Here is a 23712-nt window from a genome sequence, read left to right on the forward strand (position 1 = left end):
TTTGCAATCAGAGAATCCAGCAAATACTATTTTAATTGAAATAACTGAAGCAGACTTTTTTTATGTTATACAGTTTTGATTTATTTTTATTTTTTAATTGTTGGGAGGTGGATTTGGAGAACACCATTAACTTTCCATAAGTAGAGCTGCTCAAAGAGCTATAAAACAATAATTCTATGAGATAAGAATTATGACCCCCATATGCAGATTTAGAAATAAGCCTTGGAGAGACTCAATGACTTGATTAAGGTTACAAAGATAGCTGCAGAGCCAGAATTCAAACCTACATGCAGGGCTCTGACTGTTCCAACTAGTTCTATTAACTAAATAGTTCAGTTCACTCCTCCTCCAGCCCCCACGACTACGATATCATACTTAGGAAAATATCCCTTCCTTGAGTCTAAATGGTGGTCTGTCATAATAATACCACCTCACTTTGATACTGCTATACAGTGGAAATCCCACATCCTTCTTATTCAACAAGAAAAACGAATATAAAAGTGCCTGAATGCACCTGTTTTACATAAAATAGTTCATATGCACGCTCAGAAACACATATGAAACTATTTTTACCACATGAAAGATTTAACAATACTATTATGTAGAAAGCATTATCAAAGGCAGCGTTTTAGTTCAGCCATTTAATTAGTGACATTAATACTGCTGAAGTGGATCCAACTCTCTCACATTAGCCTCTTTATCAAGAAAATCAGCATTCTCTCTATTGAGAGAGAATTTGGGATTTTAGTCAGACAAGGAGAGTGCAAATCTCTCCCCAACATTTACTAGTTTCTCAGGAGCTATGCCAGGGGACTTTTGGAGTCCCACTCTGTACTCTTTCCCAAAGTGATCTCTTCCGAAGCAGGGACCCCATTTTCCAACTCTACGTCGACAACTTCCTAACATATTTCCGTACCATGGGCCTGTGTTCTGAGATTTAGCCCTGTGTTTCCCACTTCTCTCAAAGTCCCCATGGAAGGTCTCATAGGAACTTGACACTCATCATGTCCTAAGAAAACCTCATTATCCTTCCCCCAGTCTCCAGTGATCATTATTTCAGTTCAAGGCACCACCATCCGCCCATCCACCCATGCCAGAAAATTCAGAAACATCCTTGGTCCCACCTTCTGGATTCGTCATAACCAATCTCTAGATCCTGTAGTTCTACTTAAAAAAAAAAAAAGTCTCAAAAGCCATCCACTTTCCATTGCTTCTGCTGCCACCTTCCTGGTTCACACCACACGTTCTCTCTCCTGGATCCCGCTAATGCTACTTACTTGACCCCCATGCCAACTCTTTTCTGCTTCCAATTCACTACAAATAGGGGGATCTTTCTAAAATCCAAATCTTATCATGTCACTCCCTTGCTTAAAATAATTCTATGACTTCCCCTAGGAAAAAGTTTAAATTTCTCAATGTGTCTTACAGGGTCCACATCACAAGCCTCATCTCCTGCAACTCTTTTATTTCCAGCCCTACTATACTAGATTTCTTCCCATTTTCTCAAATTCACTATGCTTTCTAATGTTGTACAGCTTATACTGTTTTTCTTGCATTGATTTCCTGGGAAGGCAGAGATGGATATATGGAATTACTTCCATTTCAGTATAAAGAATATCAGATATGAAGACCACTCTACCCAGATTCCTTGGAAAGTTGAAGGGGAGTTGGAGGGAGGAAATGGAGTACCAACCTGAATGAGCATCCAGCTAAACTGGCAAAGATACACGTAATGTGTGACAGCAGCCATGGCTGAACAGCTCTCATCAGTGAGCTGGGGACTTGCATATGCAGACACCAGAAACACAATCTGTAAGAAAGAAATACTTTTATTTTTAAATCATGCTAAAATGGAGCAAGAATATTAATAAAATAAACTGTTTTCTTATCTGAATTTGATTCAATAACTCAAAGGGAAAATAAGTTGATTTGTTGCCCAAACTGAGATGACCAAGTCATTCTAAAAATGGCAATACATGGATTTTTATATTTCTAAAAAACAATGAATTATATGAAATTATGCTACATGTTACTTTGGGCTGTCAAGAGGAAATTCTCAAAGTAAACCTTGCTCTTATTATTGATGGATAAAAATCCTATGAAATACATTTATTTTAGTTCAGTAGAAAAGAGAAAATAGAGTGGAAATACCATTCCTTAAGTCAAAGCTAATGGGAGAGAAAACAAGGAGAAACAAAAGCTCTGACTTTATCCTCATCTACATCCTCTTGCCAGGAAGTAACATATGCAACAAAATAAACTTAAAATAAATTTAAAATTTCAAATCCTATGATTACTTCAGTCCTTGGAGTTTTATTTCAAATGCCCTCAAGCCTTTGTCGAAAGTCGCCTGCACGATGAGGCCTCTCTGGACCACACTATTTAAAATCACACTCTCTTATCTCCTCTTCTTCCCACCACACAATCCTCTGATTTCTACGTTTCTTTCTTTTCAAATAGCACTTATCACCTTCTAACATGCTCTGTAATTTCCTTATTTATTATGTTCTTGGTTATTGTTAGTCTCACCCACTAGAATGTAACCTCTGAGAAGGCAGTATCACTGAATTTTTACTCACTGATGTATTCCATGTGGTACACTGGTACACAGTAGGTACTCAATAAATGCTTGTTGAATAAACGGATAAATGAATGAAGTGAAACACTGCCATTTTGTATTTTCTCCAATATATGATTACCGTAACAAATTTTGTAATGGGAAGCATAAATGGCAAGAGATAGGAGCAATGAGTGTACCATAGGGGCTGGCCCAGTGGCACAGTAGTTAAGTTCGAGCACTTTGCTAGGAGGCCTGGGGCTTGTGGGTTCAGATCCCAGGGATGGACCTACACATCACTCATCAAGCCATGCTGTGGTGGCACCCCACATACAAAATAGAGGAAGACTGCCCCAGATGTTAGCTTAGCAACAATCTTCCTCACTGGGGGAAAAAAAAATGTACTGTAACCTCTCAAGGAATAAACTCTCTCCCTCTTTAGGATAGAGGCCAAGGCTTTTTGACTTTATATTTTCATAAGCTACCACTGTGCCTGGAATATAGAAGTGTTCAATAAATGATTGTAAAAAGAAAGAATAATTGATTCCCAAAAGACAGAGGGATGTTGCAAAGAGAAAATTAGCTGACATGCCTCAAAACCCAACTTCTAAAAAGGAAACATAAATACCTTTAATGCTGTCTGAAGTTTTTTTTTTTAATGAATAATGTGCTCAAAACTAGATCAAAGCAGCAAGATGAAGTATTACTTTTATTTTCAAATGAAATACGTTCCTCCCCAATCCTTTTGTCCCAAAGGTGTGTCCATTAAAGCTCCTTGAAAATTTCTGCCCAATGGTGTTCCTAGGGTAGCATCACTGTGGTGAATTCGTCAGGATGTAGGGTGAGGCCTTGCATTCTCCCAACATCTCCATTTCACAGGGAGAGACTCATCTTAACCAGCATCCTTAGTCAATTACAGAAGAACCAAAATGCTAATTAATAAATTTACAATAACATGCACTGTATCTCATGCGATGCTGAAGAGACTTCCCTCTTGGGAATTATTTATTGAGTACTTCCTGTACCATGTATAGAAAGAAGAAAAACTGTCCCCCCGCAACTTTTTTAAAGCTATGGACATTAAACAAGTCAGTTTACCTTTCTGGGACTAATTCCCCCTCATCAGTAGTTGGAGGACGTTAGAAAAGATAAACTCTAAATTCCTTTCTACACTAAGATTTCAGGATTATTTTTGAAATGAGAAGCATTCCTGACTCAACTTTTTGCTTATTTAGCCCTAGATTTGGAGCATTTGTAACACACACTATTTTTTTTTAACAAAAGCAGATACTAGAAATTTATGTCTCATTATTTCCTAACAATCTGGTAGAAATGAGTTCCCTGAAAAAATCAAGTCAACAAATTTGCCTTTCCGGAACATACCACAGATAGCTTTTGTATTTTAGAGCTTATTTTAAAAACATGCCCAGATTTTCCTAGATTTTAGCTTCTACTTTCTGAATTGTAACAGATTACAGGTCATAAATTTAACCTTCCTAAATTCCACAGATATTCATTGAACACCTTCACTGACACTAGCATTGAACACCAAGCACCGAAACTATGCCTTAAAAGACCTTGGAAGCACAGAATTGTGAGTTTCAGCTAAAAAAAAGGAAATAATTTTAATATTTTACGTTCTTTCTTTTTACCAAGTGGAATCTATTTCCATAAAGTCTTTATAAGCATATCTACAATACATTTGAACTTCTCTAATTCAGATTTTATAATACAAATTCTGTTAAAGTTTATTTGGTAGTTTTGTTCTAATCAACCTGAACTGTTTGCAATGTAAAACCACAGTGTAATCCAAGTTGTAACAGAATATGCTTAGTTTTAAGCATTCCATGAAACTATTTATAAATGGTATGCTAATTTAAATAATTTTTATTCTTTCAATATTTTTTCTTTGAAACACATTAGTACAGGTTATTACTTAAAACTGCATTTACTTTCAGAATACAGTTTTAATACCCAAAATTCCATTCTTAAGGTATGATTTCTTCATATTTTATTGTTTCAATCTCATTTTCTAAATCATGAGAAGACAGTTACACATCTACTTTTGTGAACTACGAACATTCTTCCAGAATGTTCCCTGAATTATGAGAAACACTTCTGTCTGTATGGGAGAAGATTAGTCAGCAAGAGAAGACTGAGCTGTCATAACGCTACAACAGAGATGAGCCAAGAACCTGCTATTATATGTAATCAGGCCTATCTAAAATTAAATTAAATTTAATTAAAGTAGAAATTAAATGATTAAAGTAAAATAAAATAAAATCTCCTAGCATATTTAGCTCATACATCTTTAAGGCACATAACCTAAGAAGAGATGAAGTTGTATCATTGTTCTTTCAGTCAGATACATAGAGATGATCAGGAAAAGGTCATTTTCACAGTCAGTTCTCTGGAAGCATTAAATTGAACACCATAGAAGAAAAAAGGGAATTTTTCAAAAGTTCTCAGTCCTTCATGTATTGATTCATTCAGTAAGAGTTTGAGTACCTACTATCCACAAAGCATTATGCTATCTGTGAAAGATGGAAAATATGACGGGAGAATACTACTGTCTACTAGCAAGGTGCTACCTGTTTTCCTTTGTTGTTTTTTTTGTGTGTGTAACCCACATATTAACGATGTGACGTCATTATTGTTTTTATTCTATTTAATAAATGATGAAAGAGGATCTGGTAGGGGGATTAACTTGTTTAAGAATCATTGAACAAGTTTTAAAATTAAAGTGGGTTTCAAATCCCGGTGTTCTGTTTTGTAAGGCCAGTGTTCTTTCTAGAACACCACGCTGCTGCCTACAAAATGAAGTCAAGCACAAGTCCTGTCTCAAAGCACTGAAATTCTAGTTCACTGTTTCTCAATCCTTTATAACCCACGGCTCACCACAGGTTCACAATGGCAACAGAACACAGTGCTGATAGCAAATACAGTATCATTCTTAATTCTATATTGATATAACATATATACGTCTTAACTAAAGAGAGAAGAAAAACAAATATATTTTCCAAAAGAGAGTATCTGATATATTCTGTTAATAATTTATAAAATTCTTTGCTTCTTCTGGTTGGTTAGAGCTCTACTGTACCAGCCAAGGGAGGAAATACCTATTGTGTTTTGTTTTACTTCAAATATACAGCAAGTGTCTCTGTTTGCTTGGGCTAAATAACTAATAATAAAAACTGATTTCCCTGTAAACTTCAATTCTCAGTACTTCTTCATATATACTCCTCTCATCTTCACATACATACTTTACTAGTGATGCTCTCACTCCTCTCCACCTTATCCAAAACCTACTCAATTTTTATAGGACCAATTCAAATTCCACCTGCCTACTCTGATCACAACAGACCCCTAGACTTTCCTATTTGTTTTTTTTCCTGCTGAGGAAGATCTGCCCTGAGCTAACATCTGCGCCAATCTTCCTCTATCTTTTATCATGTGGGCCATCAGGACAGCATGGCTGCTAACAGAGTGGTGCAGCTCCACACCCAAGAATCAAATTCTGGCTGCTGAAGCGGGGTATGCTGAACTTCACCACTAGGCCATGGGAGCTGGCCCAAGACTTGCCTGTGTTTTTACTGAGCACTTATTGAGCATTAATATGAGCATTTATAATGAGCCAAATGCTGTCCTTTCTAATAGAGGGTAACTAAGGGTAAAGCCAGACACACACATGATGCAATAAATGTGGCCCGTGTTATAATGGGGTGTGGAGTAAAACATCAGGGAATGCAGAGTCAAGATTGATTAGTTCTGCGTATGGGAGTCAAAGAAATATTCGGAGAGGAAACAGAATTGCCTTGGTCTGGCCTCCCAGTCCCGTTTGCCCCACCTTCTCTTCCTAAGTTTATCTTCCACAAGATCCTTCATACTCCAATCGTTCCGCCCTAATTGCATTGATTGCTCTTCTCTAAAACAAGTTCCATCATCTCTCAATTCTTTGCCTTTGTTCTTCCCTTTCCTTCTAGTTAGAATTTCTGTTTCTCATCTTCCTCTGTTGAAATCGTGTCCATTTTTCAAGGTGTGGTTGAAATGCCAACTCCATCATGAATATATGGCTATTTCTTTCAACCATAAACAACATTTTCCTCCTCTGAATTTTTAAACTAGGATTTTATTAACATAAGGACTGGTTTCCCTATGAACCTCAATTTTCCCAATTCTTAGATAAAATCACCTTTACCTCTTGGAAAACTGTCAATTCCTTAAAGGCCAAAATTTGATCTTATTCTCTATTATAATTATTTTGAAATACGTTTAAAAAAAATAGCAAGTATTCACCATCCCATACATACCCCCATCATCAGTTTGAGCATAGTGTTCTTTTAAACAGCATTTTGAAGTAGGACTGACAGACACTAAATGGCACATATTTAAAGTGTATGATCTAATAAGTTTTGACACATATATACACCTGTAAAACCATCATCACAGTCAAGATGATGTTTCCCCCAAAGTTTCCTAATGACCTTCATAGTACCTCTTGCATCACAACTGCTTCTTACATCCCCAGGCAACTGGTATTTTCTGTCACTACGTATTAGTCTGCATTTACTAGAATTTTATGTAATTGGAATCATATGTACTCTCTTTTCTCTAGTTTATTTCACTCTGCATAATTATTTTGAGATACATCCAAAGTAACATATCAAGAGTTCATTCTCTTTTTAATGTTGAGTACTATACCAATTACGTATCCTTTCACCTGTTGATGGCTATTGGGGTTGTTTCCAGTTCTTGACTTTTACAAATAATGTTGCTACGAATGTACAAGTCTTTGTGTGGACATACGCTTTCATTTATTTTGAGTAAACATCTAGGAGAGGAATGGCTAGATCATATGGTAAGTGTGTATCTAATATTTTTAAAAACTGATAAATTATTTTCCAAAGTGGTTGTAACGTTTTACATTCTCACCAGCAATGTACAAATGTTCAGTTGCTCCACATTCTTACTAAAACTTGTTGTGGTTAATTATTTTTTAAAATTTTAGCCTTTCTAATAGGTACACAGCAGTTCCTCATTGTGACTTTAATTTTCCTAATCAGTAATGATTTTGATCATTTTCCATGTGCTTATTTGCAATCCATATCTCTTCTTTGAAAAAATGGCCATTTAACTCTTTTGTCCACTTTTAAATTGGGTTGTTTGTTTTCTTACTATTGAATTGTATGAGTTCTGTCTACATTCATGATACAAGTCTTTCATTAGATATTTGATTTGCAAATATTTTATCCCACTCTGTGGCTTGTCTTCTCATTCTCTTAAGTGTCTTTTGAAGAACAAAAGATTTTCACATTGATGAAACCCAGTAACGGATCGGATTATACTTTTTTTTTGATCTTTATATATTATACTTTTGCTGTTATATCTAAGAAAACTTTGCTTAACCCAAATTCACATTTGTTTCTCTAGAAGTTTTATAGTTTTAGGTTTTAAAATTAGGTCTTTGATTGATTTTGAGTTATTTTGAATATGATGCAAAGTATGGTCCAAAGTGTTTTGTTTGTTTTGCATGTGGATATCCAATTTTTCCAGTATCATTTTTTCTGAAAGACTATCCTTTCTCTACTGAATTGCTTTCCATATTTGTCTGTATATGTAGGAGTCTATTTCTGGACTCTCTAATCTGTTCCACTGATCAACTTGTATATGTTTACACCAATACCACATCAATTACTGTTAACTAGAATTCTTGGAAACAGGTAGTGTTAGACTCCAATTTGTTCTTCTTTTCAAAGTTCTTTTGATTATTCCAAGTCATTTGCATTTCCATATGAATTTTAGAACCAGGTAGTTGATTTCTAAAAGATAAAGCCTGCTGGGGTAGGGGCCGGCTCAGTGGTGTAATGGTTAAGTTCACATGTTCTGCTTCAGTGGGCCGGGGTTTGCCGGTTCGGATCCCAGGTGCAGACCTACGCACTGCTTGTCAAGCCATGCTGTGGCAGGCATCCCGCATATAAAGTAGAGGAAGATGGGCATGGATGTTAGCTCAGGGCCAGTCTTCCTCAGCAAAAAGAGGAGGATTGGCAGCAGATGTTAGCTCAGGGCTAACCTTCCTCAAAAAATAAATAAATAAATAAAAATAAAGCCTGCTGGGGTTTTGACTAGGACTGTGTTGAATCCCAATCTGGGGAGAATTGACATATTAACAATATTAACTTGCATCTGATGAACACAGTTTATCTTTCCATCTATTTAGGTGTTCTCTAATTTTTCTCAGGAGCGTTTTATAGTCATCCACGTACAGGTCCTTCACATATTTGTAAAAAGATTCATCCCTAAGTATTTTATATTTTTGCTGTTATTATAATTGACATTTTATTAAAATTTTAATTTCGGATTGTTCATTGCTAGTATATAGAAATACAATTGATTTTTCTACATTGAACTTGTATCCTGCAAACTTACAGAACACTCTTGCTGGTTTGAGCAGCTCTTCTGCAGAAAACATTACATTTTCTATATAAAGGATCATGTCATCTCTGAATAAAAGGAATTTTGCTTATTTTCTAATCAGAGTGGCTTTAAATTCTTTTTCTTGCCTTAATTTACCTGCTAGAAACAGATAGAAAGATAGATAGACAGATATAATATACATATAGTGTATACATACGCACACTATATTAACAAGAGGAGGTGAAAATGAACATCCTTGTTTTGTTTCTAACCTTAGAGGGGAAGCATTCTGTTTTTCACCATTAAGTATTTTTATGGACGCAATTGTGTCTCCCCAAAATTCCAATGTTGAAGTCCTAATCTCTAGTACCTAAGAATGTAACTGTATTTGAAAACGAGGTCATTAAAGAGGTAATTAAGTTAAAATGAAGTCTTTAGTGTGGGCCCTAATCCAACATGACTGGTGTCTCTATGAGAGGAGGAAGACTTTGGATACAGACATGCACACATACGGAGGAAAGATCATGTGAAGACAAAGGGAGTAGACAGACATCTATAAAGCAAGGAGAGAGGCTTCAAAACGAAATCAGCTCAGCCAACATCTTGATCTCAGACTTCTAGCCTGATGAACGGGGAGAAAATAACTTTCTGTTATTTACAGTATCCAGTCTGTGCTATTTTGTTATGGAAGCCCTAGCATATTCATACAAGTATGAGGTTAGTTACATTTTTTTTTGGTAGATGCCCTTATCAGGTTGAGAAAGAAAACTCTATTTCTACTTGTTGGGAGTTTGTTTTGTTTTGTTTTGTTGTTTTTGCTGAGGAAGATTCACCCTCAGCTAACATCTGTGCCAATCTTCCTCTATTTTGTACGTGGGTCGCCACCACAGCATAGCCACTGATGAGTGGTGTAGGTCCATGCCCGGGAACAGAACCCAGGCCACTAAAGTGGAGTGTGCCAAACTTAACCACTAGGCCACGGGGCTGGGTCCTGTTGGGAGTTTTTATCAGGAATGGATACCAAATTTTGGCAAATGCCATTTCTCTATTGAGATCATCAAAAATATTATTCTACTTTTGTTGTTAATATGATAAATTACATTGATGTTTGAATTTTAAACAACTTTGCATTACTGGAACAGTTATCACTTTGTTGTGATATATTATCCTTTGATTTGCTAAACTTGTACAGTCATGTGCTGCATAATGATGTTTCAGGCAATGACAGACCACATATATGATGGTGGTCCCATAAGATTAGTACCATATAGCCTAGGTGTATAGTGGGTTATACCATCTGGGTTTGTGTAAGTACTGTAGGGGAGGAAGAAATTTTCCTCTACCCTTCTAGCTTCTTCTGGCTTATCTAAGAATTAAATTTGACATGAGACAGATTAAGAGGAGAAAAACAAACCAAAGTTTAATAACACGTATACATGGGAGAAACCCAAGAAAAATGAGTAACTCACCAAAATGACCAAAGCCCTCACTTTAAATACCATCCTCAGCTAAGACAAAACAAGATGTTGAGGGTGGCGAGAGTCAGGCACTTCAAAGGAAAGGAAGGCAATTCATAGGTAGGTGGAAAGGAGCAAATTGTTTGGAAAACAAGTGTTTGTTTGGCCAAACAAAAACAAAAGAAGACAGAGGGGAGCCCAACAAACAGACTTTTCTAGGTTCCTTCATGTCTACCATCTAGTTCATGTTACGCTAAGACAATAGCTCACTTTCCAAGATCCGTTTTTTAAATCTGAATTCTTATAAGCAGTTAAGGAGAAGGTGATGAGAACATCTTTCTGAGTTGTCTGTTTCTTAAAAACGATCAGCCTAAAATAATCTTCGTGTTGAAGAGACACAATTTGGGATGGCAAATTTTGTTCCCCTTCTGTACACTCTATGATGTTTGCACAAAGACAAAATCGTGTAACGACGTTTCTCAGAACATATTCCGATTGTTAAGAGACACACGACTGTATTAAGAATGTCTGCATCAATCAATGTTTATAAGGAATGTAGATTGGTAGTCTTCTTTCCTAATGTCTGCCTCATTTTGGAATCAGGGTAATGCTGGCTTCAGAGAGTGAGTGGGGAAGTACTTCCTCCTTTTCAATTTTCTGGCAGAATCTGTGTAGAACTGGTATTTTCTCTTACTTAAATGTTTGATAAAATTCACCAGTAAAACCATATTGGGACTACAGTTTTCTTAGTGGGAAGATTGTTAAATATAAATTCAATCTTTTTTATAGATTTATAGCTATTCGGGTAATCGATTTCTTTTTGAATGAGTTTTGGTAATTTGTGTATTGTAAGAAATTTGTCCATTTCACCAAAATTGGCAAATTTATTGGTATAAAGTTATAATAATCTTCTTTTATTATCCTTTTAAGATCTTTAGAATCTGTAGTAATTCCATTTCTCTCTTTCTTCATATTAGTAATTTGGATCTACTCTCTTCTTCCTGATCATTTGGCTAAAGGCTGATGATTTTATTGATCTTCTTAAAGAACCGGCTCTTGGTGTTGAAAATGTGATCTTCCCTATTGTTTTGCTGCATTCTATTTCAATGATTTCTGTTCTTCTCTTTATTATTTATTTCTTCTATGTATTTCAAGTTTAAAAAATTGTTTTTCTTTTTATGCAGTTGTATTTTTGAAACCTTACTTCTTTTTCTAATATAGGCATTTAGTTCTATAAATTTCCTCGTAATACCGCTTTAGCAGTATCTCTCAATTTTTGATACATTGTTTTCATTTTCATTCCATTCAAAATATTTTGAAATTTTTTGAAAATTTCTTTTTTGATCTATGGGTCATTTATAAGCGTGCTAATTAGTTTCCAAATATTTGAGGATGTTCTGGAGATGTTTCTGTTGTTGATTTCTAACCTAATTCAATTGTAGTCAGAGGACATGCTCTGTATGACTTTAATTATGTTGAATTTACTAGCTTACGTTCCATGCACACTTGTTAAAAACGTGTATTCTACTGTTATAGAGTGGAGTGTTCTATAAAGGTCAATTGGGTCAAGTTGGATGATAACATCTTATAAATATTCTATATTCTTACTGATTTTCTGTTCTTTTTTTTTTGTTCCTGTCAATTACTGAAAGAGAGGTCTTTAAATTCACAACCATATTTGTGGATTTGTCAATTTTTCACCAGTTTTTGCAAGGTATGTTTGGAAGCTCTTTGTTAAGTATATGAATATTTAGAATTATTACATCCTCTCAATAAATTGACCCTTTTTTCATTATGGAATGACCTTCTTTCTTTCTGGTATTATTCTTTGCTCTGAAATCTACTTTGATGTTAATACAGTCAAACTAACTTTTTACTTTCAACCTGTGTGTGTCTTTATATTTGAAGCATGTTTCTTATAGGCAGCATACAGTTGTGTACTACTTTTTTATTCAGTTTGAAAATCCCTTTTAAAAGGTATATTTAGATCACTTGCATTTAATGTGATTTTTGTGTGCTAAAGTTTAGTCTATCATCTTTGCCATTTGATTTTTATTCATCACATCTGTGAAAATTATCTGGTGATGATTTCTTTCAGCTTTTGTATATTTGAAAACATCTCTAGTTAACCTTTATTTTGAAAAGTAGTTTCGTTGACAAGTTTTTTCTCTTTCAGTACTTAAACATGTTCCACTCTCTCCTCATTTGCATTATTTCTGGAAAGGAATCTGCTGTAATTCTTATGTTTCTCCTCTGTATGGAATTTTTTTTTTTGTTTCAATTTTTGTTGCTTTTAAGACTTTCTCATTATCAGCAATTTTGAGCAATTTGACCCTGATGTGCCTTGGTATAGCTTCTTCTGTTTGGGGTTCACTGGCGCTCATTGAGCTTCTTGAGTCTGTAGGTTGGCAGTTTCAACAAATTTGGAAATTTTTTTTTTTTTTTTTAAAGTAATTGGAAAGCAATTTATGGAGAACTTGAGAATTTTTTTTTTTTTTTTTAAAGATTTTATTTTTTCCTTTTTCTCCCCAAAGCCCCCCGGTACATAGTTGTGTATTCTTCGTTGTGGGTTCCTCTAGTTGTGGCATGTGGGACGCTGCCTCAGCGTGGTCTGACGAGCAGTGCTATGTCCGCGCCCAGGATTCGAACCGACGAAACACTGGGCCGCCTGCAGCGGAGCGCGCGAACTTAACCACTCGGCCACGGGGCCAGCCCAACAAATTTGGAAATTTTTAAATAATTGTTTTTTCAAATGGTTTTTTCCAACCATATTTTCTTTCACTTCTGGCACCCTATGTGTGTGTATATATATATATATGTGTGTGTGTGTGTGTATATATATATATATATATATATATATAAATATATATATGAAACCCTTAATTTTTCCCCCACAGCTCACTGGTGCTCTGTTGATTTATTTTGATTTTCTTTTTAATTTTCATTTTAGATAATTTATATTGCTATGTTTTCACATATACTTATTTTTTCTTCTGCTATTTCTAATCTGCTATTAATCCCATCCCGTGTATTTTGCATTTCACACACTGTAGTTTTCATTTCTAAAAGTTTGATTTAGTTCATTTTAATATCCTTTCCATCTCTACTTAATTTTTTGAACACATGGGATTCAGCTATAATAAATGTATTAATGTTCTAGTCTGCCAATTCTAACATCTGTAAAAGTTCAGTATCAGTTGATTTATTGATTTAATTTCCTAATTATGTGTCATATTTTTGTGCTTTTTGCCACGTCTTGTAGTTTTTGATTGAATATCAGACATTGTGATTTTATCTCTTTGAGGGTTGGATATTTATATTCCCATAAATATTTTTGAGCTCTGCCCTAGCATGCACTTGGAAGAAGTTTGGTTTTTTCAATTTCTGCTGTTAAGATTTGTTAAGCAGGACTGAAATGCTCAGGCCAATTATTCCCCAGGACTGAGGCAAGATCCTTCTGTGTACTCTAACCAATTGCTTGTGAATCATGAAGTTTTGCAGTCTAACTAGTGGGAAGAGACACTATTCTTGGCCTGGCATTATTCTCTTTTATCCTTCCGGGTGACTCTTTCTCTGGCTTTGGATAGTTTCCTTACACAGTGGCCTAATCAGTACTCAGCTGAATACTGAGAACCCTGTGCATATCTCAGAGTTCTCTGTCTGTGCAGTTCTTTCTTTTCCAGTACTCTGTCCTGCAAACTCTAGCCACCTTGGTTTCCCCAGACTCTTACCGTGTCTCCTCAATTCAGTGAGTCTGCTAGACTCTATCTGGGTTCCTCCTCCTCGTACCACAGCCTGGAAAATTTGATAAGGTTGTATTCTAGGGCCATTGTTAAGCTCACCTTGTTTGTTTCCCATACCTCAGGGATCCCTATTCTTCACTGACTGATGTCTAGTCTCTCGAAAATTGTTTCATATATTTTTTCGATTTTTTATTTGTTTCAGATTTGAGGGTAAATATGGTCCCTGTTACCTCATCTTGGCTTAGAGCAGAATCTAGTAGGTATTTAATACCTTTTGGATCCTGTGATTAGTATTCCATATTTTTTTAAATTAAAATATTAACATTATGGTGCTGTCTTGAGCTCAGCTAAAAAGCACTTGAATCTACATTATCTATACACTCTATTTCGTGCACTCTTTAGCTCACATTTTCTAATCCACTTAGCTTCTCTTGACCACAAAAAGTTTTTCACTCTCTTTTTTCAAAGTTAGCTGATGAGTAAGCTATTTTAAACATAGGTTTAAATGAGAAAAGCAAGATATTTTAAGTTAAAAAAAATCACAAAATGCTGAACTCTAAATTTTCTCCACTACTTTTAAATCATTTATGTCTACAAAACCCCTTTCAGTAAAACATTGTGTACAATTTTAATCCGATGCCAAAGACAAAGAGACCTTTGCATGCTGCTGATGCACTGGCCACTGTGGCACTGCCAGCGACCATGGTATTCACAAGTGTAATGGCATTTCCATGACACTAATGCATTCTGTAGTGACAGGCTCCTTTTCGCTTAACTTTTTGTCAGCATTATCTGTGCAACTTTTAAAATTATTTGAAGAAATATTTAAAACTATCTGAAGACCTTTAACAAAGTACTAAATATAAAACATCAATATAACTTAGTGATAATCTTTAATTCCTTATGCAATAGGATAGAAGCTAGAAATGAAAAAGTAACTCTAAGGAAAGGCTATAAATTTTTTCTTGCTTAACTGTGCTCAATAGAGACTGCCTGGAGCATGTTCCTATAAACAGAGTGCTTGGAAAAATGCCATGCTTAATTTCTTGTATCTTTTCTTCATTTCCTTGGGATCATATATGTTTACCACTATTTTTTTCCTCTGGGCTATCATCTTTTTTCACTGGTATTTCTACCCTAACCCTTAAGACAATGTTTAAGGGTTAGGAATATTACGTCAATACCAAATCTTAATTTTCACTATTACTAAAAACATCTTACTTAACCGTATAACTATTTTCACCGATTACACACAACCATTCTTTTCTTTTTTTCTTTTTTGAGGACGATTAGCCCTGAGCTAACTGCTGCCAATCCTCCTCTTTTTGCTGAGCAAGACTAGCCCTGAGCTAACATCTGTGCCCATCTTCCTCTACTTTATACGTGGGACGCCTACCACAACGTGGCTTGCCAAGTGGTGCCATGTCCGCACCCAGGATCCGAACCAGCGAACCCCGGGCCGCTGAAGTGGAACGTGCACACTTAACCGCCGCACCACCAGGCCAGCCCCACAACCATTCTTTTTTTCCCACATTGGCTAGAAGACTTTCAATATTCTTGGATAGCCTTCCTACAGTCTTCATATCAGCTCACTCTCATAGTTTCCTTCCTTCCTGCCTTCCTTCCTCTTTCCTTCCTTCCTCCTCTTCTCCCTCCCTTCCCCCCTCCCTCCCTTCCTCTTATTGTTGCCCCCTCCCTCCCTCCCTTCTATCTCCAAAAAATCCCAACTCCTTATGTTTTATACTTACCTCAGCTGTCATATTAAAATATATGGAACCAAAGACCCTTGAATGCTAAACTACATATGTCTCCAAACGTCTCAGGTGTGTCAGGGAGGTGTTTAATGCAATTAAATAGTTTTTGGCAACTACTGAATGTCAGAAATCTGTCTGAATACGTTTTCGTAATTATTACTTTTTTATAGTTACCATAGTGAAAATATAGTACAAAAATCAATCAACATATTTGCAGTTTTCAAATGTCACATTCTGTACACATCCTATCTTTAGCATACCCTTGTCCCTGCTGCTGTGAATAACACGGGGCACAGATTGCCTCTGAGGCAACAAGTTACTGTCAGAACATTAAGTATGTTGTTTTCTCACCACATCTAACAATTAAAATAGACAAACACACACCATTAAGTCAATCAGTAGCTATTACTCAGAGTCAGAGGCAGGTGGAGATTGGGAGTGTTTACTTAGATTGTATACGCACAGAGTCAGATTAAGATATTTGTTTTAGTCCGTGACTTAAAGTCAGTCAGTCAATCAAATGTTGTCAATTATCATTAAAAAAAAAATAAATGTTATGGCTTGTCTATACACACTGCAATTTTTGTCCGAGCTCATCTTTGGCAAAGAAAACTGCTTGGGATATCTGCCACCCATAGATGAAGACATTTTAAAAGGCTGTTGTGTAAAAGACAATAGTAGAATTTACTGCCCCAAAAATCTCTTAGCCTTCACTTCAGAATTTTTTGGAGGTATTTTATCATGTTTTGATTTCCTCTCTTCCCTTTTAAAAAGTAATTTTCTCTCTGAGAAACAGATCTTTATGAGTAATTCAACAACACCAAGACTAGTCTTTTTCATCTCGTACATAATCAAAGAAGTACTAGCTTATTTTTATAATAAAATATATCATATATAATAAAAACAATCATCATCATCATTGTCATCATTTAATGAATGGTTATTATGTGCCAGGTACTGTGCTAAATGCCCTATAAGACATTATTTCATCTTATCCCTAAATAATCCACACAATTTAGTGAGCACTGCCTCCATTTTATAGAGGAAGAAACTGAGGCTTAACCGACGACAAAAGTTTTACTTAATAAAAGTAAAAAAAGAAAGAAAGCTTGGAAAAGAAGTGTTATGTTTTACATAGGGTTTTACATAATATATAGATATCTAATATATGCTGCTGTCATTAAAAATCAGCTTCAGGGGCTGGCCCAGTGGTGTAGTGGTTAAAGTTCATGTGCTCTGCTTTGGTGGCCCAGGGTTTGCATGTTCAGATCCCGGACACGGACCTACACACATCAGGCCATGCTATGGCAGCATCCCACATACAAAATAGAGCAAGACTGGCAACAGATGTTACCCCAGGCCCAAACATCCTCACCAAAGGAATCAACTTCAGTTTAATAATTAGTTATCTTAATAGTTGTTTAAATATAAAAACTACTTTTTAACTACTATTGATAATTATTTGATCAGTTCGTTGGCATAGTTAAAATTAAATGAGCATAGCAGAAATTTGATTTACAATTAGAAAAACTAAACACATTTCTATAGGCCTTTAAGAAAAGAAGCTTTTATCTTTTACCTATATTTTTAAGGAATAAAAAATGAAATAAATTTCCTACAACCATTACCACACTCTTTCTCTCACATTATTCTTTGCACCATTTCCCCTTTTAGAATTATGCAAGAAACTTATAGCAATTATTACAAAGGAAAGACACATATTATTTTCATGGTTAATTAGCCTCAATTCATATTTTTACTTCAAATTAAATCAAATAGCTAAATTTTTATACACAACTTTTCACTTGAACTGTTATTCTTTAAGAGCTGGGCAAGTTGCATTGACTTTATCTGTAATTTCACAGAGGTCGTTAGATTTATTAGTTGCAGAATACCTGCATCTGTGACATTGACAGCAACAGCAGTGTATCTGGAAAATGACATGATTGAATCAGTTCTGGTAAGGGTTATGTATTATTTAGAAAAGACAGGTCAAATAAATTGAAGTAAGCTCTACATGTAGAGCATGTGGCCCTCTGGAAGAAACTGGGCGCCTAGGATGCAGAGTGGAGGCTACCCGAGGTCTTACAGCAGTTTATAAGCTCATTAGGCAGCCCACAAGAACTAAAAGATCTAATCACTTGCCCCATAAGGAACTTAAGAAGTTTAGTATGACATGAAGAAGCTGTGTTCTTTCATCAGACATCAAAAAATCTATGATGAAAATAAAAACTAAAATTATACATTTTATTCAAATCAAAAGAACAAGTGGGCATGCCTGGATTTCTTCACGGCGCCACTCATCCACAGAGGTCATGCTCTGGACACTGCAAGCAGAGCCCCTTGCATGATGGTATGAAGGAAAGGGCCAGAATTGTAGAACTGAGGCTAGCATATTATACCATTTCCAGTTCATAAGCTCTTCAGAAGAAACAGAAGCCACAAATGTAGATTTCATCTCAGTGTTGTCATGAGAATCTGCTAAAGACATTCAACGTTTGAAATTAAAGGGCTCTGAGAGTCTCAAAAGTTCAAATCCTGCCAGTCACTTCACACACACAAAAAAACAAAACCAAAAATAACAATACAGTATAGTGATTAAGATCATGAGCTCCGAGCCAGAATGCCTAATTTAAATCTTGGTTCCATTCCTTATTAGTTGTATGAACTTTGGAAATTACCTCTCTTTTCTCAACTATAAAATGAAGATGTTAAGTATAATATCTACCTCATAGGGTTGTCGTGAAGATTAAAAGTATTAATAAGTGTGAATTCTTATGTCAGTATCTGTCCTAAAGTAAGCATGGGTAATGTGTTCTAACAGGTGCAATTATTTACACGAAACTGGACAGGTTGATGAACAGCTAACAACTGAAGACTCCACTATTTTGAACTGGTAAATAACTTGGAGGTCAATAAAATCATATATATACATACATTTTTAACAAATTGCATTTTATTTAAAAAATGTTTTTGGTGAGGAAGATTGGTCCTGAACTAACATCTGTCACCAATCTTCCTTTTTTTGCTTGAGGAAAATTGTCGCCGAGCTAACATCTGTACCAATCTTCCTCCACTTTGTATGTGGGATGCTGCCACAGTATGGTTTGATGAGCAGTGTGTAGGTCTGCACCCAGGATCCAAACCTGTGAACCACAGGCTGCTGTAGCACGGCACAAGAACTTGCTACTACACCACCGGGCCGGCCCCAATAAAATCATATTTTAAAGAAATAGAGGATTCTATAAATGAAGTATCAGCTTCCATGTGTTTGATCAGAATGAGCTGTGTTTTAATTTTGTGTAACTGTTCTTCAAGTAGAAACATTAGGATGTTTATGAATTGTCAAGTCTTCATTATTTGAGTAGGTCATTTAAAACAAAAACAAAACTAAAAACTGACTGTATTAAAAATAAACTAGGTCCTGCAAGAAGATCCCTGGAATGACAGAAGTGAGAATTTGAATCCCAGAAGTGTCCTAAATATTGAATTGTGGGCACATTGAATAATGTTTTGACTCAAACAATTGGGGAGGGAAATAATCAACACTTACTGGGCTGTCAAGGTGTAGTAGGCTTTCTGTAGACAGGTTCTTTCATTTTAATTTTCATAACAGTCCTATAAGGTTATTATCTCTGTGTGATAGCTAAGAAAACTGAAACTCAAAGGTCTGACAGCTGACCAGTGACGAGCTTGGATTGGGTTTATCTGACCCCCACCTCAATTCTCTTTTTGCTACTCTCTGCTGCTTTTATGCTTTTTCATGAAAACTGCTGGACTTCAGGCAAAGCTGCTGTTAGTTCCTTGAACATGGAGACAGAAGTGAGATTTGCCACATGGCTTTCAAGAATATTTCTGTTAATACCAGTTTTCCCATATACTTGGTCAAAGTTGGTGACTCTCATAAGTCATTCAAACTGTTCTTTTCAATGAATGAATTTTATTAAACTGCTTTTAAATTTATTTCTATTAATCAAAATTTATATTCTTGAACTGATAAAATAGGTGAAATTATCAACAGAAAATCCAAGAACTTCTCCTTTAAAAATTCTAAAAATGAAAAATTCCTACAATAGACAACTCAGCAGCACATAGGAAATAAAATGAGAGAGCCACATACAAGAAAACAGGGCAAATCAGCATCAACAGGTCAAGATCTACATAAGAGATCGCTCCCGTATCTTTTTTTTCTGGTGAGGAAGACTGTTGCTGAGGTAACATCTGTGCCAACCTTTCTCTATTTTGTATGTGGGATGCTGCCACAGCATGGCTTGATGAGCAGCGTGTAGGTCTGTGCCCAGGATCCGAAGCCACAAATCCCGAGCTGCCGAAGTGGAGCACGCGAACTTAACCACTACGCCACCAGCCGGCTCCTCACTCCTGTATCTAAACTGTAGAAATCTGAAGGGATATTTTGGCACTTCCTCTCATTATTATCTACACAGAGAGTTCACCTGAGTTCATGTTCCAAAGGAGAAAGTTTGATTCTCCTGATTTTGATTATAAAATACTATTTGGATTAAGACAAGGACTTGTGGAACCTGAACTGTACTTTGATCATATTACCTATGTGGGGATCTATAGATCAGTCTTCTGGCAGCTTCAAGTATCCAGAATGCTCCATACCTCAAAGTGGCCCACCTTTCCACACACCCCAATCTTTCCATGGTCCCATCCTCAGGCACAAATGAGACAAATGAGATTTAACACAAATGCACCACTCTTGAACAGAAAGTAGCAATGACAATAAAAGGGCTCAAAGATAATAAATGATAGCCCATGATTGTCTGGTCAGAAGGAAAAGAGCATGCTAACCGCCTAATGATGTCCATAAACAGTCAGCTGTTTTGATCTAAAGTGAAGATTCTAAAAACAGAGAGGGGATTTTTAAAGGTTCAATGTAGACTATGGGCAAATATCAATTCTTGGTATAATGGAGTTTTGGATATCCATATAAAATTCTCATTTATTTTAAGTCTGTGTAGAAATTTCCACTCTCAATCTTTAGAGAAATTCCTACTTCAATAATGACAAATAACCCAACTTTATCAATTTTGCCATTGATTTGCATGAGAACATTATTGCAAGTTGTCCATCGTCTGGAAAAATTAACATAGCGTTATACACAATATAATCTATATCCTTAAAAATAGCTCCAGCTCCATGTAACTGGGATTTAATAAATTCTCAGTCCAGATTTAAATACTTTGAGGGCAGGGCTCTTGTCCTGTTTACTGAGGTATCCCTAACACTTAGTATACTGGCTAAGATCTAGTGAGAATTTAATAAATAGGTGTTGAATATTTATTACTTAATTCAAATAAATATTATTTAAATTAATAATTCATTGCTTATTATTAATAATAAATCAATAAGTATTATTTAATTTAAATAATTATTTGTTGAATTTCTTGTATGCAGGATACTAATTCATTTGGAAATGTTTGCAAATCTGTGATTTAGAAATTAAATTTGAATTCGAAACCTATTCATTTGATTGATTGCAACATTAAAAGTTATCAGGTTTTTTTTTAATATTAACTATGTGTCAATTACAGCCCTGGCTTCTAATAAAACAGAAGTTACATTGACTTAAGTGAAATGCCACTTTCTATGAATAAACAGTGAGAAAAATAAAATAAAATTTTAGTTACCAAGCTCTATGTGAGATAAGTAATGATCAGATGGTACTAAATTAAAAACTTAAGATTTCAAGGAAATGTTTCAAATCACATTGTCTATTTTCAAGGACCAACAGTAATTAAAGAAATTTTATTCATCCTTTCCTCAAAAAAGCAATAGAAATAGGCATCTTCAAAATTTTGTGTCACTTTAAAAATAATCCATTATTCTGCCTTGTCCCTGATTCAGTGTTGGAAAACTAGCAACCTCAATCCTCTCTACAACCCACTTCAACTAGTTCTTATCTAGTAGGCAGAGAATATCCAGCACTGAAGTGGGCTCCATGGAAGACATGAAGGAGCAGCAGAATGTTTCCTACTCGGGAACAGTGGACCATCTAGACGCAAAGATGAGCTGATGCTGTAACAAGGCTGGGTCACATACCAGCTTCCCTCTGTCCTACTGCTTTTATGTTTTAACCACAAATTTTACAAAGTGATTATTGTTTGTTCTGCAAAGTGGGAATAAGGATATAAAAGAAGATTGACACATTTCTTTTGATGGCAGTAAAATGAAATATTCAGTATTAACTGTTTTATTCAATTAGCCATAGCATCCATAGAAAGAGAGATACAGATAGCAGAAGAATGTTCTTTATAAATTGATTGTGTATGATTACGTGAATTAATCAGAGATACATGCTCAGCCATAACCTCTCCCTACAAGGCTGCACAATGAAATTTTGGTCCTCTCCATCAAATGTACTCCCACTACCCCAGTGTTTTGGGCCCCAGTCAATGGCTCCACTACGTATCCAGTTACTCAAGCCCTTGACTCTTTTTTTTCATCCTGTGCAATTAGTTCTCATCAGCTATACTTTTTAAATACCTCTTGAATATGTCAATCCCTTTCCTCTTTCCACTACTATCTCTCACCTCAACTACTTCCTCTCCACAGTGAACAGTGAGGGCCAATTACCTTAATGTACAGCAATATATACACTATACACACACACACAGTAAGATAAATACACTAACATACCGTAAAGGTAGGAACGATAAGATGTTCATTTTGATACAGGGGATAAACACAGTTTAAAATGAAGCATGACTTTTTAATCTCCTCATTACTACATTTTTCATTGAAATGACTATCACACTTTAACGAATATATTGCCAGTTGTCCTACATTCAGAAACATTCAATTGTTAAGATTCAGAAACATTCAATTGTTAAGATGCTGATAGGAATCATGGACCAATCATTGTACAAAGTTCGTGTTTAACAACGCATTATTCCGGAAATGGTTAATCAAACATGAGTAAAGCCATCCCTCCTTTGTCAAAGAAACTCCACACCACTCTTCTGAGTCACTTCTAGTCAATGGAACACATTCCATTTTAAAATCAGAGGGTTTGGCTGGATGCAAGCGAATGTACCTTACCATACTGCTCTAAAACACCATGATTTTTTTGCTTTCTTCTGACTTGTCACTCGAAAGCATCTCAGAATTGTGGGTAAGACTCTAAGCCAAATCCAGGCATTATACGCAAAGGCCACCCTATTACACAGAGCACCCCTAGAGTTTCCCTGTAACGCAGAGAGCCATGTCCCCTCTCTCTTCACCTTTGCTCAGGACCAGATCCCTCTTCTGGTAACCTATGCTGGGACTCTGCTCTCCCATTTATTGCCTCCACCATCTATGGCCTATAATGCTTCTTACTAATTTCTCATTCATTTTTAATTTAATTTTTATATAAATTATATATATTTATAAGTATATTATATTTTATATTTATATTAATGTTATATTATTTCATATTTATATTAATTTAATCATATGTCCCAAAGGAATACATATACATGGTTTTTAAGATTAAATAATTTTAGAAGGTTTATAACAGACCAGCTGCTCTCTAAGGCCTGGGGTGCAGCTGTCATCCTGGGATGTCCTTTTACCATCACCTTAAGGACTTCTTTTGTGTCTGTCCTATGCTGTTTATATCTATATATATCCCAGATTCTTCATTTCCCTCTGTTTCCTCCCATTCTTTTAGTAAAACACATTTCTAGTACCTACATGAGAGAGAGGACATAGAGATCCTTTTTTGAGGGTATCTCTATGATAAGATACATATCATATCATGTATGTATGTATGTACATGA

At 35.6% G+C, this 23712-nt stretch overlaps 1 protein-coding gene across 1 annotated transcript in view; it reads right to left on the reverse strand.

Moving 5' to 3' along the window:
- Nucleotides 1-23712, reverse strand: part of ADGRV1 (adhesion G protein-coupled receptor V1) — a 511275-nt gene that overhangs the window by 169990 nt on the left and 317573 nt on the right. Inside the window, exon 85 of the mRNA XM_070569690.1 lies at nucleotides 1694-1810. Coding sequence (XP_070425791.1) covers nucleotides 1694-1810 — 117 coding nt within the window. The remainder of the gene's footprint in view (nucleotides 1-1693; nucleotides 1811-23712) is intronic.

This window comes from Equus przewalskii, chromosome 13, assembly GCF_037783145.1.
Source record: "Equus przewalskii isolate Varuska chromosome 13, EquPr2, whole genome shotgun sequence".
Taxonomy (NCBI): domain Eukaryota; kingdom Metazoa; phylum Chordata; class Mammalia; order Perissodactyla; family Equidae; genus Equus; species Equus przewalskii.